Genomic DNA, 19,486 nt, shown 5'->3' on the forward strand with positions numbered 1-19,486 from the left:
AAAAATAAAAAGCAACAATGGGAATAAAAATATAACAGTAAAATAAGAATATAACAAGAGAAAGTAGGCAGTAGTGACCATGTTATGAAAACGTATTGCACTGTTATTGTTTTGCATCCCCTGTCTTCCTTGTACCCTCCGCCCCAGAGAGGAGTTGTACAGTCTAATGGCATGTGGGACAAAGGAGTTTCTTTAGTCTATTAGTCCTGCACTTGGGATGAAGCAGTCTAGCACTGAACAGGCTCCTCTGGCTACTGATAACGCTATGCAGAGGGTGACTGGCATCATCCAGGATGCTCACTAGTTTGTCAACAGTCCTCTTCTCTGCCACCGTCACCAATGAGTCCAGTTTCATTCCGATTGTAGAACCGGCCCGCCTGATCAGTTTCTCAAGTCTGGAGCTGTCCTTAGATGTACTGCCCCCCCAGCACACTACCATGTAGAACAGAACACTGGCAACCACAGACTGGTAGTACATCCACAAGAGTTTTTTTGCAGATGTTGAAGGAATCCAGCCTCCTGAGGAAGTATAGCCTGCTCTGTAAAGTAAAGAACTAGAAAAAATAAAGTTAATAAAGCATTGGGAGCGATTCAGATGTTTTTAGACACATTTACTAGGATAATTCTGGGAAATTCCTTATCTTTGTATTGTTTTGCTAGTGTTTTAGTGAGTTAAATAGTACCTGATAGTTGCACGGGTGTGTCCACGGACGCGTGTGTTGGCACCAGTCTCTGAAGGAAGTCACGGCAGCAGGACAGAAGCTCCGCTGATCTTCAGTGAGAGGCGACTTTTTACCACAATTTTCTCACCAAAACCTGCCGGTTGACAAGTGGTCCGGAACCATGTTCGTTTGACCGCTCTGATCCATAGTAAAGCTTCACCTCTGGGAATTTTAAACAAGGAATCACTGTGTTTGTGTGGCTAAAGGCTAAAGCTTCCCACCTCCATCTTTCTACTTTGACTTCTCCATTATTAATTGAACTAATTTCAAAAGATTTAGCAACACAGATGTCCAAAATACTTTGTAATTGCGCGATGAAAAGAGACGACTTTTAGCCGCAAGTGATGCTGAGCTATTATGTCCTCTCCAACCAACAACGTCACAAACGCGTCGTCATACGCGTCACCATTCCGCAACATTTTCAACAGGAAACTCCGCTGGAAATTTAAAATTGCAATTTAGTAAACTAAACCGGCCGTATTGGCATGTGTTGCAATGTAAAGATTTCATCATTGATATATAAACTATCAGACTGTGTGGTCGGTAGTAGTGGGTTTCAGTAGGCTTTTAACATGGACCCCGACTTAAACAAGTTGTAAAACTTATTCGGGTATTACCCTTTAGTGGTCAATTGTACGGAATATGTACTGTTCTGTGCAATCTACTAAATACAAGTTTCAATCAGTCAATGATTTATTTTTTATTTTTTTGCCATTGCTAAAAAAAAAAAATTATGACAAAAAAATCCATGTTATAATGAATTATTTTCAAAGCTCCAATTAGTTCAAATATTTCATTTTAAAATGTTTTATGTGGTAAATATTGCATATATTGTGTAGTTGCCATGTAAAAACATAAACGTTTTCTTTGACAGAAGAGCATAAAACAATCATAGTTTAAACATAAAATCGATACAAAGTTGATCTCGTAACTTAAGTGTTGAAAGTAAAAAAAACAAAAACTAAAATGTATCACATGTATCACAAATACATTTAGTGGTATTTTAATTATCTTTTCACTGTGATTACTCAAAAATATTAAAGAATTCAAATCAATGGTGTCCTGCATTATTGATCTTTTAGGGCTCTAAATACCGTATTTTTCTGACTATAAGTCGTAGTTGTGTTAATAGTTTGGCCGGGAGTGCGACTTATACTCTGGAGCGACTTATGTGTGAAATTATTAACACATTACCGTAAAATATCAAATATTATTTATTTATAATTCTGGGAAATTCCTTATCTTTCTATTGTGTTGCTAGTTTTTTAGTGAGATTAAATCGTAACTGATAGTCGAAAGGGTGTATCCACGGGTGTCTTGACGCCAGTCTCTGAGGGAAGTCGACGGCAGCTGCATGGACGGCGCAAGCTCAGCTGATCTCCGGTAAGAGGCGACTTTTTACCACAATTTTCTCACCGAAACCTGCCGGTTGACAAGTGGTCGGGAACCATGTTCGCTTGACCGCTCTGATCCATAGCAAAGCTTCACCTCCGGGAATTTTACACAAGGAAACGTCGTGTTTGTGTGGCTAAAGGCTAAAGCTTCCCACCTCCATCTTTCTACTTTGACTTCTCCATTATTAATTGAACAAATTGCTAAAGATTCAGCAACAAGGATGTCCAGAATACTGTTTAATTGCGCGATGAAAAGAGACGACTTTTAGCCGCAAATGGTGCTGTGCTAATATGTCCCCTGCAAACCGGGATGTCGCGCGCACGCGTCATCATTCCGCGACGTTTTCAACAAGAAACTCCGCGGGAAATTTCAAATTGTAATTTAGTAAACTAAACCGGTCAGACTGCGTGGTCGTTAGTAGTGGGTTTCAGTAGGCCTTTAAATCTCTAGATCAACATTAAGTCAATCTGTCAATATGACGTTTTTAAAGATTTAAGTTGTATACTCCTTTTGTCAAAGAAAACCATGTTTTTTTTTTGTGGAAAAAAACAAACAAAATATGCAATATTTTCACCCAATAAAATTTTTACGAAAATGTTTGAGATTATATAATAATTGGAGCCGTAAAACGGTCAACAACTCATAACAACATTGATTGTTCACTGTTATTTTTTGTGCAATGACACTTAAAAACAAAACACACTGATCCAAAAGGCTCCTACTCATTAAAGTGTTAAAAAATAAATAATATATATTTTTTTTACTGTTTACTTTTAACACAATGGTCTCGAGATCAACTTCAGATCTATTCGTCAATTATACGTTTTTTTGTAGTTTATTTTTTTTGTTTGTTTGTCTTAGGCCCTTCTTTAGAAAAACATCTGTTTTTTTATATGGTAAACACAAAATATGCAACATTTGCCCCCCAAAATATCTCAAAGTGGAATATTTAATGTGACGAAATTGGAGCCTTGAATTGGTCAATAATTCATAATTGATTTTGATTCACTATTTTTTTTTTTTTTTTAAAGAAAGAAACAGCCTGCATGGCAGCTTTGTGTTATTAGAGTAAACATTGCAACATTTTCTTGTTACATTTCACCTGTTTGCTATTTTATACCACTTTTTATGTTTTAATTTTTTTTCCATTGTCTTTTTAAAATGTGCCGTGGGGCCGTTAAAAAATGACCTGCGGGCCGCAAATGGCCCCCACTGGTCTACACACACTTAGACTTAGTCTTCATTTTATCTATCCATCCATCCGTTTTCTGCCGCTTATTCCCTTTTGGGGGCGCTAGCGGCTATCCTATCACAGGGCCAACACAGATAGACAGACAACATTCACACTCACATTCAAACACTAGGGCCAATTTAGTGTTGCCAATCAACCTATTCCTTTTATTGTCATTCAAATTTGAACTTTACAGTACAGATAAGAACAACATTTTGTTGCATTAGCTCATGGTAGTGCAGGATAAAAGAGTAATAAGGTGCACATATATAAATAAATAGATTACTAATCCATTGGGCTTTGTCATATACGTCCACGTTTATGGATGTATGTTATATTGTCTCTCCCTATATATATGGGCTCTCCCTTAGAGATAGGGTGAGATGCTGTGCCATCCATGGGGAGCTCAAAGTAAGGCTGCTGCGAGAGGAGCCAGATGAGGTGGTACGGGCATCTGGTCAAGATGCCACCCGAACGCCTCCCTAGGGAGGTGTTTAGGGCATGTCTGACCAGTAGGAGGCCATGGGGAAGACCCAGGACAAGTTGGGTAGACTATGCCTCCCGGCTGGCGTGCAAACGCCTCGGGATCCCCCGGGAAGAGCTGGGCGAAGTGGCTGGGGAGAGGGAAGTCTGGGCTTCCCTGCTTAGGCTGCTGTCCCCGCGACCCGACCTCGGATATGCGGGAAAAGATGGATGGATGGATGTTATATTGTCTTTATATCCTAGGGAGTTAATCCATTTTTGGAGGGAATTGAGGGCATTATTTTAATGCGTTCAAGAGTCTTACGGCCTGAGGGAAGAAGCTGTTACTGAACCTGGAGGTTCTGCTACGGTGGCTGCGGAACATCTTTTTAAAATCCAGCAGTGCCTGAAAAAAAGTGGCAATAGCTGACTTGGCGGCATTATTGTGCTTATTTTGATCAACTTTAGACGTACAATGACATGTACATTATCCTAAAAACCAGCCTGCATGTACACAGAGCCCTGAGAACATTATTAAAGAGCGAATGTACACCTGTGCTGCCGAAACCCAACACTCATAGAATTACAACATGTTCAGCCACATGTTGGCTAACATAGATTTCAAACTTTATCTGGAGGGGAATGCCCCCAGAGCCCCCTAGCACCATGTGCACTCGGGTGCGGCCGCTGTGCGGCCTTCCGCAAAGCGGTGTTTTAGGATTAAAACATTTTCAGCTGATTTTGTAAATCTTCATTCCCATCCCTGCTTACCACCACCAGGTGTGAATGAATGATGGGTTCCCACTTCTCTGTGAGCGCTTTGAATATCTAATAGAAAAGTGCGATATAAATCTAATCCATTATTATTATTATTAAAAGGAAATGATTTATATAATAGCATTTACCAAATTGTTTATAAAAAGTCAGGTTTTGCCTATAATGTCCAACAGTCAGAAAGTTGTTCTCTCAGTAAATGATGAATTCATGAGGTTCAGGTGATTCCTTTTGGTGCACTTCATCTGCAAATAATATTCAAACCCCTTTTCATATGTTTAGGGAAAATGTGTTAGATGTAAATATAAACGGAAATACAATGATTTGCAAATCATTTTCAACCCATATTCAATTGAATATGCTACAAAGACAACATATTTGATGTTTAAACTGATAAACTTTTTTTTGTGTGCAAATAATCATTTACATTAGAATTTGATGTCAGCAACCCGTGAAAAATAAGTTGGGAAAGTAGGCAATAAATACTGATAAAGTTGAAGAATGCTCATCAAACACTTATATGGAACATCCCACAGGTGTGCAGGCTAATTGGGAACAGATGGGTGCCATGATTGGGTATAAAAACAGCTTCCCATAACAGGGTGAGGTACACCCCTTTGTCCACAACTGCATGAGCAAATAGTCAAACAGTTTAAGATCAACGTTTCTCAAAGTGCAACTGCTAGAAATTAAGGGATTTCAACATCTACGGTCCATAATATCATCAAAAGGTTCAGGGAATCTGGAGAAATCAATCCACGTAAGCGGCACGGCCGGAAACCAACATTGAATGACCGGGACCTTCGATCCCTCAGACGGCACTGTATCAAAAACCGATATCAATCTCTAAAGGATATCACCACATGGGCTCAGTAAAACTTCAGAAAACCACTGTCATTAAATACAGTTAGTCCCTACATCTGAAAGTGCAAGTTAAAGCTCTATTATGCAAAGCGAAAGCCATTTATCAACAACCTCCAGAAACGCTGCCGGTTTCTCTGGGCCCGAGATCATCTATGATGGACTGATGCAAAGTGGAAAAGTGTTCTGTGGTCTGACGAGTCCACATTTCTAATTCTTTTTGGAAATATTCGACATTGTGTCATCCAGACCAAAGGGGAAGCGAACCATCCAGACTGTTATCGACGCAAAGTTCAAAAGCCAGAATCTGTGATGGTATGGGGGTGCATTAGTGCACGAGGCATGGGTAACTTAAACATCTGTGAAGGCCCCATTAATGCTGAAAGGTACATACAGGTTTTGGAACAAAATATGCTGCCATCTAAGCGCTGTCTTTTTCATGGATGCCCATGCTTATTTCACCAAGACAATGCCAAGCCAGGCCCTGCGATGATAGGGCGACTTGTCCAGGTTGTACCTCGCCTTCCGCCCGATTGTAGCTGAGATAGGCACCAGCGCCCCCCGCTACCTCAAAAGGGAATAAGCGGTAGGAAATGGATGGATGGAATGCCAAGCCACATTCAGCACGTGTTACAACAGCGTGGTTTCGTAAAAAAAGAGTGCTGGTACTTTCCTGGCCTGCCTGCAGTCCAGACCTGTCTCCCATCAAAAATGTGTGGTGCATTATGAAGCGTAAAATACGACAGCAGAGACCTCGGACTGTTGAACGACTGAAGCTCTACATAAATCAAGAATGGGAAAGAATTCCACTTTCAAAGCTTCAACAATCAGTTTCCTCAGTTCCTAAACATTTATTGAGTGTTGTTAAAAGAGAAGATGATGTAACACAGTGGTGAACATGCCCTTTCCCAACTACTTTGGCACGTGTTGCAGCCATTAAATTGTAAATTAATTATTTACAAAAAAAAATAAAGTTTGAGTTTGAACCGCAAATATCTTGTTTTTGTAGTGCATTCAATAGAATATGGGTTGAAAAGGATTTGCAAATCATTGTATTCCGTTTATATTTACATGTAACACAATTTCCCAACTCATATGGAAACGGGGTTTGTATAAAGAATACATGTCAGTGTTTATCTCACGCCAACAACACAGCATATATCTGCTTTAGTGTTAGCGTTAGCATTCTGTTCACTCAGGTTGAGGCTAAGAACTACACAAATGGAATATCACTGACTACTTTTACAACATGTAATAAAGTAAATAATTAATATTTTGTCATTTATCTTCGTTCCCCTCGTGTACTGCTCCTTTTTTCCCATATTTATCGAATGAAGTCAGAGTAGTTAGCAGCCTAGCTCCCTGCTTTGAGTCCGTCCACATCTCCTAGCTTCGTGTATCGAAATGAAGTTTGTAAAAATAATAAGCCGCAGCAATAAACTGTATATAATTTAATGACTATGAGACTGCAAGATAGTTCCACTGATCAGTGTTCTTCAGCACAAAGATGCCCCACAAAATTTCCTGCATTCCAAAAGCTCCTTTCAATCGTCTTTCTCTCCGTTGTCAAGTTTGTTGTAATAGAAATGCACAAGAAATATACAAGTCACGGTGTATATTCCATTGGCGGTCGTTTGCTTGAAAGACAAGTTGTAGGAACACCCCCGACTGTGTTCAACCAATCAGCGTTCGACAGCACAACCCGCCCCCGAAAATATTCCTGGTTTTCCCACCTTGCTAGTAGGAACTCTGAAAGGTTCCGAAAGAACTATATCCAGCGGGCTGGTTTTTGGTGGAAACGCAGGGGAATTTTTTTTTACCTGGTTAAGTGGGGAAGTTCCTGAAAAAGTTACTGCTTTAAAAAATTTTCTTTCTTTGAAATCTACGGTTATATTTTGACAAAGACGGGGAAAAACATGCGTACTTGTAAACGGCGCGTGCAACAGCAACAAAAAAAACATGGCGGTAGAAGCAAAGTTAAATCATGAAAGGCAACCTGACCTGAGCAAAAATGATGCATGTTTATCCGGGAGTGTCTTGATACCAATGACCCAGCCACACATATGTTGTGGACCTTTATGCCTTCCAAGTTCTCATCTGTTTTGTTGTGTCGTCACAAGATAGTTTGACATGTCTGGGAACACGACCGACGGATAATCCTTAATATCACTCAACAAATCTTGTTTTGATAATGTATAGGGATGTATTGCATTGCATAGTTTGATGTTTTGCTCGTATCTGCTTTTTGCAGGAGGATCTAGGCCTCTTGTGTACTCCGATAGTTCGCGCGCTGCTTGCAGCGCAACAGCCATCTTGGCTTGGTTGACCACCACGGTTTTTCACTCCGGGGAAGAAGTCACGTCACAAAGTACGAGCAATTGGTTGTGTTCAGTCTCGTGACTTTTGAACTTAACTTTACAGAAAGTGGGGGAAGTGGGATGGACCGCCAAACCATCATGGTGATTGTGCAGCAGCAGCGTACAAACTATCTCAGTAGCTTGGGTTTTAGACCTTACCATTCAACTCAGATACGAGCTGAAAAAATCTACCTACAGTATGCAATAGGATTATCCGTCGGTCGCATTCTCAGACATGTTGAACTATCTGGTGCTCCATACATCAGTCTACACGGCAAAACAGAGGAAAGCTTGGAAAAGCATGGAGACCTACAACTTCTTTGTGTGTGACTAGGTCAAGGAAATTGGTGTCAAGACTCTCCCGGATAAATCACGCATAGTTAATGCTCGGGTAAGCAACATCATTTAATATAACCTGCAAAGACCTGGAAATTATATGTGTCAATAAAGTACTTAATATTTTCTCACTAATTGTAATCGATTTTTTTTTTCATTTTGACAGAAAAAATATATGTACTGCTTGAAATTGCAATCCTTTTAAACTATATTGGTATCCATTATTGCTACACATATTAGTATATTATCATACTTTTCAAACATGTTTTGTCTAAATAAAAATACTTAACTTTACAGCAAATTTCCCATCAAATTGATAAAAATTACATTAAATTTAACGTTGTTCTTTACAGCATGTTACTGTGAATTGGAAAAAAACTACTACTGTTTTTTGCGTTAAAATTCTGTTGACTGAGGTGCAAGTTTTTGACTGTAAAATCAGCGGTGGTTGTTTTTAGCCGTGTATTACTGTAAATGGCAATACTGTACATTTGTTTTTATGGCAGAAAAACTGGAAGCTAAGTTGTCGGACTAAAAAAATAACTTGTACTGTTTTTCCATTAAAAATAGAATGTTGATAAAACCAATTTAGTAGTAAAATTCTAGCAATTAAGCTGCCAGCTTTTCCCGTAACCCCTCTCCCCCAAAAAAAACAGTGTTACTGTTTTTACATTTACCGTAAAACGTGACCAATAAAAAAAACACTATTTTACAATAACATTTTGTAAACGTAAATGTTTTTCATGCAAAATTTACAGTCTACTTAAAACAACTTATATAATTAATAATGAAATCCAGAGGCAAATTCATACATTGTTCTCTGTTTCAAGCAGCCCTCTGATGGCAGCTATAACTGCCATGTGGTATGAAAACTAGTTTGACATCCCTGCACTAATACTTTGGAAGCATGGGAAATTTTTCTTCAAGAAACGCAAAATTCCGCCCAGAACCCTTCGACCACAGACTCTTGCTGGCCCCTAGATTACCTGCTAGATAAAGTTACCTGGCAATACCGTATGTTTTTTCTGCTCCGGCATTGCCGATGACTGACAGCATCCCAGGTTTGCTGGAGCATGTATGGCCTCTCAATTAGAGGTGGGGGAAATAATTTGGATTCGCAATACGGACATGGAGGATTATAAAATCCATTAGGAAATGTCAATAATCGAAAATCGATTTAGTTATTGTAAATAAATTAATGCAGACCGTTCTAAAATTTGTCTGACTGCTGCAAACCACATCACCGAGAGATCCGACCAGCTCCTTTATTTTAGGGAACTTATGTTCCAGTTTTGCACACATTTTCATTAAGTGAATATGAGAATCAATTTAACCGTTTCTTTTTACAAATGTGCAGGGGCTTTTTAAGTTGCAAGTGATAAACACTTATTTAGTAAAAGAAAAAGAAATGTAAAACAGCTTCAATACATATAAATTATAGATGCATCCTAAATCAATTTTTAGCTTCCGAAAAGTAGTCGTAATCTAATTCCCACCTCGACTCTCAATGGTGTTGGCTTCTCGCTTCCTATATTCCATAGCCTCCTTCATCGATCTCTTGTATTTGTTTGTGAGGAAATTACTTTTCTTAGGCTGCAACTTGTGTTTCCGTAGGTCGGTGCGTCACCGTAATTAGCTCCGCTGTCACTTCCGTTGTCGGTATCCTCTTTTGTGGTTGAGTTATGGCTTCGTCATTGTCTTGTGCCGTCTGTCTGTTGTGGTTTTTGCAATTGTGCTGTAGCTGATAGTTTACGTGTTGCAATTTATATAATTTTTTGGCATTAGTTAGGACCTTTCTCTCTCACCGTAGCTAGCTTCCATTCTTTCTTTGATGACGCCAGAGACGGGCAGACAGACTTAACGTTTGCTGTCCTTATTATTAAAAGTGCTAAATGTCATATAATGTATGCTGTTCTTAAGTCGAATGTTTTCCATTTTCTTGTATCGATAAAACGGTCTTGAATCGATACCTCTCCTCCGGAAGGCCAACTTACCAAACTTTTAGATCTTTCAGCTGCCTTTGACACAGTCGACCACACAATTCTTTTAGACCGCCTGAGAGACTGTGTGGGTGTCAGGGGGACTGCGTTAGAGTGGTTCAGATCTTACCTGTCTGAGAGGTCCTTCTCTGTCAGGCTGGGGGACGCCACCTCCTCTTCTGCCCCGCTTTACTGTGATGTCCCCCAAGGATCTATTTTAGGCCCCATCCTGTTCGCTCTTTATCTCCTCCCTCTTGGAGATATTTTTAAGAAACATGGAGTGTTTTATCGCTTTTATGCAGATGACTGCCAAATTTATATGCCGATTTCAAAAAGCCACGGCCCCCTTACCCCCCTTCTTAACTGTCTATGTGACGTCAAGGCTTGGTTAGCCCAGAATCTTTTAATAATGAATGAGGGAAAAACGGAAGTTTTAGTTTTTGGTCCGGCCCTTACTGACTTGGGACCATTGCAAAATGATGTGCGTCCCAAAGTCACCAGCCTTGGCGTCACTATCGACAGCGATTTTAAACTAGACAAACAAGTCAATGGCGTTTTAAAATCGTGTTTTTATCACCTTCGTCTTTTAGTAAAGGTTAAACCGTTTTTATCTTTTAACCTTTTTGAACAAGTCGTGCATGCTTTTATTTCAAGTCGCCTGGACTACTGCAATGCACTTTATGCTGGCATTAGCCAAAAAGCTCTCTCCCGGTTGCAGTTAGTCCAGAACGCGGCAGCACGACTTTTAACAGGGGCCAGGAAACGGCAGCATACAACCCCAATTTTTCAGAGTTTGCACTGGCTCCCTGTTCATTTTAGAATTGAATTTAAAACATTGCTGTTTGTTTTTAAATCTTTACATGGACTGGCACCTCAATATATCTCGGACCTCATCCATATTTACATCCCTGCGTGTGCTCTGAGGTCCGAAAGCCAGCTCCAGCTCGTGGTGCCCAAGACCAGACTTAAGACCAGGGGAGACAGGGCCTTCTCTGTGGTCGGCCCTAAGCTCTGGAACACTCTGCCGCTCCATGTTCAAACTGCTTCCACAGTGGAGTGTTTTAAGTCTCGTCTTAAGACCCACTTTTATTCTTTGGCTTTTAACACTACGTGAGTTGTGTGGTCCTCTGTCCTCTGTTGTCCTCTGTGTTTTTTATACACTTTTATTTTTATTTTACTGTTTTAATTGATTTTACCCTTTAAAATAGTTTTTAATCATATTTGTTTTTATATTGTTTTTATTGGTTTTATTTTTATTCATTTTTTGTTTTATTCAGTCATTGGTGGAGCATAATATTGTTTTTAACATGGCTGTGCAGCACTTTGGAAACGTTATTGTTGTTTAAATGTGCTATATAAATAAAGTGGATTGGATTGGATTGAAACACAGATCAATGTACAAACCCCGTTTCCATATGAGTTGGGAAATTGTGTTAGATGTAAATATAAACGGAATACAATGATTTGCAAATCCTTTTCAACCCATATTCAGTTGAATATGCTACAACGACAACATATTTGATGTTCAAACTGATAAACATTTTTTTTTTCTAAATAATCATTAACTTTAGCAACCTGTGACAAAGAAGTTGGGAAAGGTGGCAATAAATATTGACGAAGATGAGGAATGCTCATCAAACACTTAATTGGAACATCCCACAGGTGTGCAGGCTAATTGGGAACAGGTGGGTGCCATGATTGGGTATAAAAACAGCTTCCCCAAAAATGCTCATTCTTTCACAAGAAAGGATGGGGCGAGGTACACCCCTTTGTCCACAACTGCTTGAGCAAATAGTCAAACAGTTTAAGAACAACAACAATTTGGGGGTTTCAACATTTACGGTTCATAATATCATCAAAAGGTTCAGAGAATCTGGAGAAATCACTCCTTTTTTCAGCCAAGGCACATTTTTTTATTGAAAAAATCCGGAGGCACACCACTAGCAGATGTCATTAAAAAGATTAAACTCAGCAGCAGTAAAAAGTCGTTGTCGCAATTGTTGGATATGACTTTAAACAATAACCATCCATGCATCACTACAGCTTTTGTCTCAAAGTATGTTTACTGTCACAACTTGTCCCCTCACTCCGTGACTTATTTAAATTTTTTTTGCTGTTTTCCTCTGTAGTGTGTTAGTTCTTGTATTGCGCTCCTAGTTTGGTGGCTTTTCCTGTTTTGTTGGTGTTTTCCTGTAGCAGTTTCACGTCTTCCTTTGAGCGCTATTCCCCGCTTCTGCTTTGTTTTAGCAATCAAGAACATTTCGGTTGTTTTCATCCGTCTTTGTGTGGACATTGTTGATCGTCATGTCATGTTTGGATGTACTTTGTGGACGCCGTCTCTGCTCCACACGCTGTAAGTCTTTGCTGTCGTCCAGCATTCTGTTTTGGTTTACTCTGTGGCCAGTTCAGTTTCAGTTTCGGTCTGCAGAGCCTTCCCTGAGATTCAATGCCTTTTCTTAGGGGCACTTTCCTTTTGTTTATTTTTACCTTTTCACCTGCATACTGCCTGCTGCTGTCGTCTGTATTACACGGTTACTGTGCCGAGCACTCGACCGTACCGCCACTCATCAACGGCACATTATTTGCAGACTATAATTACTTGTTTGCAAAAAATGCTTTTACCCCAAATAGATGAAATTACATAATCTCCCACGGCACACTAGACTGCTTCTCACAGCACACACCTGCAGCACTGTGGTTGAAAAACGCTGGTCTAATCCATCCATCCATCCATCCATTTTCTACCGCTTATTCCCTTTTGGGGTGGCGGGGGGCGCTGGCGCCTATCTCAGCTACAATCGGGCGGAAGGTGGGGTACACCCTGGACAAGTCGCCATCTAATCTAAGGAATATAAATCGATATCTTAATTGTTACACCTCTGCTTTTTATCTTGCTCAAGTGCAGTGGGCATACTGGGGACTTTATATTGATGCATTTTTTGCTGGTTCTTTCACAGGATACGCTCATCGTGTGGTCAGAGGCCGAAAACTATGACTTGGCCCTCAGCTTCCAGGAGAAAGCCGGTTGCGATGAGATCTGGGAGAAAATTTGCCAGGTGACTGTGCATCTTTGCTTTTTTGCTGTTTTCCACCCTTGTGTGCTGTGGTGTATAGGGCATTAATTGCAGGCTAACACAATATATATCCAACAATAACAGTACAGTGGTTACAATAACAGTGGTACCCACTGGACTGGACTGTAAGGCTATGTTTAACATACCTGCTTTGTGTTTCACCAGGAAAGTGCAGTGGTACCTTCCTGTACTTCCTGTAACGCCCAAAATAACTATATAGGGATGTCCCAATCAATATATTTGGGCCTCTGATATGATTTTTTTTGGTTCAGATTTCGAGTTCCGATCCGATAGTTTGGCAAAAGATAATAGAAGTAAAATTGTTTTATAGAAAATAGCTAAAGTATACACATTAACACATTTTTATGACGCTTATTTTACCAAATTAGATTTTTGATAGCATTGTTGACAATCACGCTATGTATTACATTTGTGGTATTTAATGTTTTATAAATAACATACCTAATTTACTCATTGGGGGATAAAAAAAAAGTCTATGCTATCGTAAAATAAAGTGGCTAATGCACAATCACTTAATATAAGCAACAACTACTATTGGCTTCCATTGGGTGTGTGTGCGTGTGTGCGTGTGGCATGCTTGTTAATTATTTTCCTGTAAGCCAGGGGTGTCAAACTCAAATACAGATTGGGCCAAAATTTTAAACTGTGCCTTGTGCAGTCACATTTATCATTTCACCATGTACCAAATAAAATAGATTTGAGGTCGGTAAGTACAACCAAAAGTATTACAGACATTAGGTTATAAGGCGCACCGTCGAGTTTTGAGAAAAGGAAATCATTTTTAGTGCGCCTTATCATCCCAAAAATAAGATAATACAATAGTTGTCACATATACTGTATATAGGCCTTTTCCAGGTAATCAAACATTCACCAATGATTTTGCTTTATTGTCAAGGTGCAAGGAAAGGACCCATCAGTGGACATCACCCAAGATGTAGTGGACGAGTTAGAAGAGGAGCGCTTCGATGACATGGCTTCGCCTGGTCTGGAGCTGCCTCCATGTGAACTGAGCCGGCTAGAGGACTTGGCGGAGCTGGTGGCCTCCTCGCTCCCGTCGCAACTGCGGCGAGAGAAACTGGCGCTGGCCGTGGAAAACGAGGGCTATATCCGCAAGCTCCTCGAGCTTTTCCGCTTGTGTGAGGACTTGGAGAACCAGGAAGGACTGCACCATCTGTATGAAATCATCAAAGGAATTTTTCTACTCAATCGCACCGCCCTCTTCGAGGTCATGTTCTCAGACGAGTGCATCATGGACGTCATCGGTTGTTTGGAGTTTGACCCAGCGCTCCCGCAACCGCGGCGGCACCGGGAGTTTCTCACGAAAACGGCCCGCTTTAAGGAGGTGATTCCCATCTCGGACCCTGAACTGCGTCTGAAAATACACCAGACCTATAGGGTGCAGTACATTCAGGACATGGTTCTGCCGACTCCCTCTGTTTTTGAGGAGAACATGCTGTCCACCCTGCACTCCTTCATCTTCTTCAACAAGGTGGAGATTGTGGGCATGCTTCAGGTGAGGTTGGATGACATATTCAATCAATTCTTCCCCTGAAAGGTTTGTGTGGGTTTTTGTTTTAAGCAAAGCATACTGAAAAGGTGGCATTAAAAAAACAAAAGAAAGAAACATGTAAAACATACTGAATATTACGAGTCCTAATCTAATGCGGACCGTCAGTTTATTAACCTTTTTTAATGGGTCTTATTTTTTTTAATCCACATTAAAACACTTCCTTGTGCTTAACATAACATGAATGGTGGTGCTTTGGGCAAAACTTTGCATAAATCTTGTTTTACAGACCATCTTCAAGTCAATTTCTGACTCTCTTCAGAATGCGCCGTTTTGTGTGAGCCACCCCATCAGCCATGTTATATTATTTTGCGCTTCCATATCGAGTCTACTGACGAGTTAGAACTAGAAGCTATTTTTTTAATTAGAAATGACAACAACAGAAGATTTTCGCATATATGGAGGTTAAATTGTCTTTTATGAAAGCTTTTTGTTGACACTGAATTTTTTACTGGTTATATTGCGTTTGAAGTTTGTGAGCTGAATGGTTTTGACATAAAATTATGCTGACAATTTTTTAAATTGTGAACAAAATGCTTGCTTAAAAATTAGTTGTAAAAAAATTCCGTGCTGAAAAACTCAGTGCAAAACAGTTCACTCAAGACCCAGTTCCGGTAAATTCAGACTAAAGCAATCGATCCCGTCTCCGAACCAGCCAACAAACAAGGTGTCAAGTTTGAAGTCACGTGACATGGGTCTGACAAATAAGCATGTTTTTATGAACATTTTAAACAAGGATTGTTGCTGTACATTAGTGAACAAATCCTAAAATTCCGCAAAAAAGGATAAAAGTTGGTCACTCAATGGTACAAACACTCACACAATAATGGCTGATACCAATATTTTGGTACCGGTACCAACATGTATTTTGATAACTTTCAATACTTTTCTAAATAAAGGAGACCACAAAAAAATGGCATTATTGGGTTTACAGTAAACATGTTTATTATTGCAATCGTAAAACAATGTTGTCCTTATATAAAATGGTGAACATACTAGACAACTTGTCTTTTATGAGTAAGCAAGCAAACAAAAGCTACTAACAAAATGTGCTGACGTATGCAGTAACATATTGTGTAATTTATCATTCTATTATTTTGTCAAAATTATAAAGGAGAAGCTGTAAAAATGGATTAGTAATCCACTTGTTCATTTACTGTTAATATCTGCTTATTTTCCGTTTCCAACATGTTCTATCTACACTTCTGTTAAAATGTAATAATCACTACATATTCTGCGGTTTACTTTACATTACTTTTGGATGATACCGAGTAGTTACAGGTTCATACATTGGTCACATTCAAAGTCCTCAAGTCTCCAGGGACATATTTACTTAGTCTTTAAACCAGTAGTTCTTAACCTTGTTGGAGGTACCGAACCCCACCAGTTTTATATGCGCATTCACCGAACCCTTCTAAAGTGAAAAATATTTAAAAAAATTTTTCAAATTCAAGACAAAGTTTTTTATTTTTGGTAACAGTTTAGTATGGGGAACATATTCTAAGTAACAAAGACTTAATTTTGAGTTTTTTGGAAACTAGGGGAACATATTCTAAGTAACAAAGACTTAATTCAGAGTTATTTGGTTAGGGTCAGGGTTAGAGGGTTTGGGTTATAATAGGGCCATGCCGAATAAGGCATTAATAAGTACTTAATGACTAGTTAAGAGCCAATATGTTACAAATTTGCATGTTAGAAAGCAACTAATTAACGGTGAATATGTTGGCCCTGTGATGAGTTGGCGACTTGTCCAGGGTGTACCCCGCCTTCCGCCCGATTGTAGCTGAGATAGGCGCCAGCGCCCCCCGCGACCCCGAACGGGAATAAGCGGCAGAAAATGGATGGATGGATGTTCCCCATACTAAAGTGTGACAATGTTTTTTTTTTTTTACTGGTTCCCTCCGGGTACTCCGGCTTCCTCCCACTTCCAAAGACATGCACCTGGGGATAGGTTGATTGGCAACACTAAATTGGCCCTAGTGTGTGAATGTGAGTGTGAATGTTGTCTGTCTATCTGTGTTGGCCCTGCGATGAGGTGGCGACTTGTCCAGGGTGTACCCTGCCTTCCGCCCGATTGTAGCTGAGATAGGCGCCAGCGCCCCCCGCAACCCCGAAAGGGAATAAGCGGTAGAAAATGGATGGATGGGCGTACAAAATGAACCGTGCATGAACATCGCCTTGTTCAGACAACAAAACCAACACAGTACATGAACTTACAACAAATTACTCACCTGCAAATCCTTCATCTGTTGCCGTTTCCGTAATACGCCGATAGGGAGAAGTTTTTATTCATACTATGAGTCGGGTGTGTTTTGACCTCCGCCGAACCCCAGAGCCCGACACACCGAACATCTAGGGTTCGATCGAACCACTGCTTGAAACATAATATGCATTTTAAATAAAGGAAACAATATTTTGTGATGATAAAGAATATCAATGTAATTATAGTAGTACCGACTAGATATGCTATTGTACTTGATAGCATTAGAGTGGATGTTAGGTGTAGATCCACCCATAGCATTTGTTTACATTCAGGCGTGCTAGCTTTTGGTAGCGGCGACGCCAGTGAGCTATTGTATCCTCCTATGGTGTGTAGTGAAGCATGTTTATCTATTCCTCGTCCTACATGGATGATACTTGTAAGAAACTTCCTTTATTTGTCGCCATGGAGGCGACGATTAGTGATTTAGAAGTGGCTATAACACTGCCGACTGTAATAACGATACACATCAACCTCCATAGCATGCATGAGCAAGTCTGCCCCACAACAACAGGACAGGGGACAAATAGGGAACTTCTTGACTACAACTTTGAACTACAACTGAAGAAAAATGGCGGACTCACTTTGGGGATATGGAGATATCCACTGACATAACCAAGACTAGATCCGTCACTAAAGTCTCAAATTCCAAATGTCTCGTTTGGAGCAAGTTCAGAAAAAGGCATAATTGTTTGTTTTTTTCGGCACTAATGGGAATCCCAAATACACAAAAACAGGTACCAGCAAGTAAGCAAGTTAGTTTTTGCATAATGCGGCCCCTTTAAGTAGACTGTGTTGCTTGTTCTGTGTAATCTTGTTTTTTTTTTTAGGATCGTGTTACCTTTTGTGTGCAAACACCGCAAATGTGGGGTTGTTGCCATAGAGACTAGGAAGTGTTTGGTTAACCAGTCATGCTGAAATGGTAAAATACTGAAACGTGGGCTGTTGTCTCTTTGGGGACTTCCAGAAGTTGACTGCAATTTTCCCTCAGCATTTAGCGTGAAGTTGTCTAAAAGACCAAATCAGTATTTACTTAGAGTACCTGTTGCTATGTTTGAAAGCTACAGTATTATTAATAATGACAGAAAAAAATACTCAAGCTACCAGGAAAATAGACAAAATAATCGGACAATGTTTTTTTAAACTCCTTATTACAAATGGACGCAATACTTTTTTTGTTGTTTTAATATACAATACAGGCCAAAAGTGTGGACACGTTTCCTCATTCAATGCGTTTTATTTTCATGACTATTTACATTGTAGATTGTCCCCGAAGGACTCCTCAGCCTTCCCGGTAAGGTCTATTCAGGTGTACTGGAGATGAGGCCATGCCGGATAGTCGAACCTCGGATTCAGGAGGAACAGTGTGGTTTTCGTCCTGGTCGTGAAACTGTGGACCAGCTCTATACTCTCGGCAGGGTCCTTGAGTGTGCATGGGAGTTTGCCCAACCAGTCTACATATGCTTTGTGGACTTGGAGAAGGCATTCGACCGTGTATCCTGGGAAGTCCTGTGGGGAGTGCTCAGAGAGTATGGGGTAACGGACTGTCTTATTGTGGCGGTCCGCTCCATGTATGATCAGTGTCAGAGCTTGGTCCGCATCACCGGCAGTAAGTCGGACACGTTTCCAGTGAGGGTTTTACCCCGCCAAGGCTGCCCTTTGTCACCGATTCTGTTTATAACTTTTATGGACAGAATTTCTAGGCGCAGTCAGGGCGCTGAGGCCGATATCTGGTTTGGTGGCTGCAGGATTAGATCTCTGCTATTTGCAGATGATGTGGTCCTGGTGGCTTCATCTGGCCAAGATCTTCAACTCTCACTGGATCGGTTCGCAACCGAGTGTAAAGCGACTGGGATGAGAATCAGCACCTCTAAGTCCGAGTCCATGGTTCTCGCCGGAAAAGGGTAGAGTCCCATCTCCGGGTTTGGGTTGAGATCTTGCCCCAAGTGGAGGAGTTCAAGTACCTCGGAGTCTTGTTCACGAGTGAGGAAAGAGTGGATCGTGAGATCGACAGGCGGATCGGTGCAGCGTCTTCAGTAATGCAGACGCTGTATCGATCTGTTGTGGTGAAGAAGGAGCTGAGCCTGAAGGCAAAGCTCTCAATTTCCGGGTCTATCTACGTTCCCATCCTCACCTATGGTCATGAGCTTTGGGTCATGACCGAAAGGACAAGATCACGGGTACAAGCGGCCGAAATTAGTTTCCTCCGCCGGGTGGCGGGGCTCTCCCTTAGAGATAGGGTGAGAAGCTCTGCCATCTGGGAGGAACTCAAAGTAAAGCCGCTGCTCCTCCACTTCGAGAGGAGCCAGATGAGGTGGTTTGGGCATCTAGCCTGGATGCCACCCGAACGCTTCCCTAGGGAGGTGTTTAGGGCACGTCCGACCGGTAGGAGGCCATGGGGAAGGCCCAGGACGCGTTGGGAAGACTATCTCTCACGGCTGGCCTGG

The 19,486-nt window shown here is 40.7% G+C and overlaps 1 protein-coding gene across 2 annotated transcripts in view; it reads left to right on the forward strand.

Annotated features, from left to right (window-relative positions):
* The window catches only part of LOC133542356 (serine/threonine-protein phosphatase 4 regulatory subunit 3), a 46,015-nt gene that overhangs the window by 2,365 nt on the left and 24,164 nt on the right, over positions 1–19,486 (forward strand). For both annotated transcript variants that reach the window (XM_061886412.1, XM_061886413.1), the window contains exons 3-4: positions 13,075–13,173; positions 14,108–14,725. In XM_061886412.1, coding sequence (XP_061742396.1) covers positions 13,075–13,173; positions 14,108–14,725 — 717 coding nt within the window. The remainder of the gene's footprint in view (positions 1–13,074; positions 13,174–14,107; positions 14,726–19,486) is intronic.

The sequence above is a fragment of the Nerophis ophidion genome, linkage group LG24, assembly GCF_033978795.1.
Source record: "Nerophis ophidion isolate RoL-2023_Sa linkage group LG24, RoL_Noph_v1.0, whole genome shotgun sequence".
Lineage (NCBI taxonomy): Eukaryota > Metazoa > Chordata > Actinopteri > Syngnathiformes > Syngnathidae > Nerophis > Nerophis ophidion.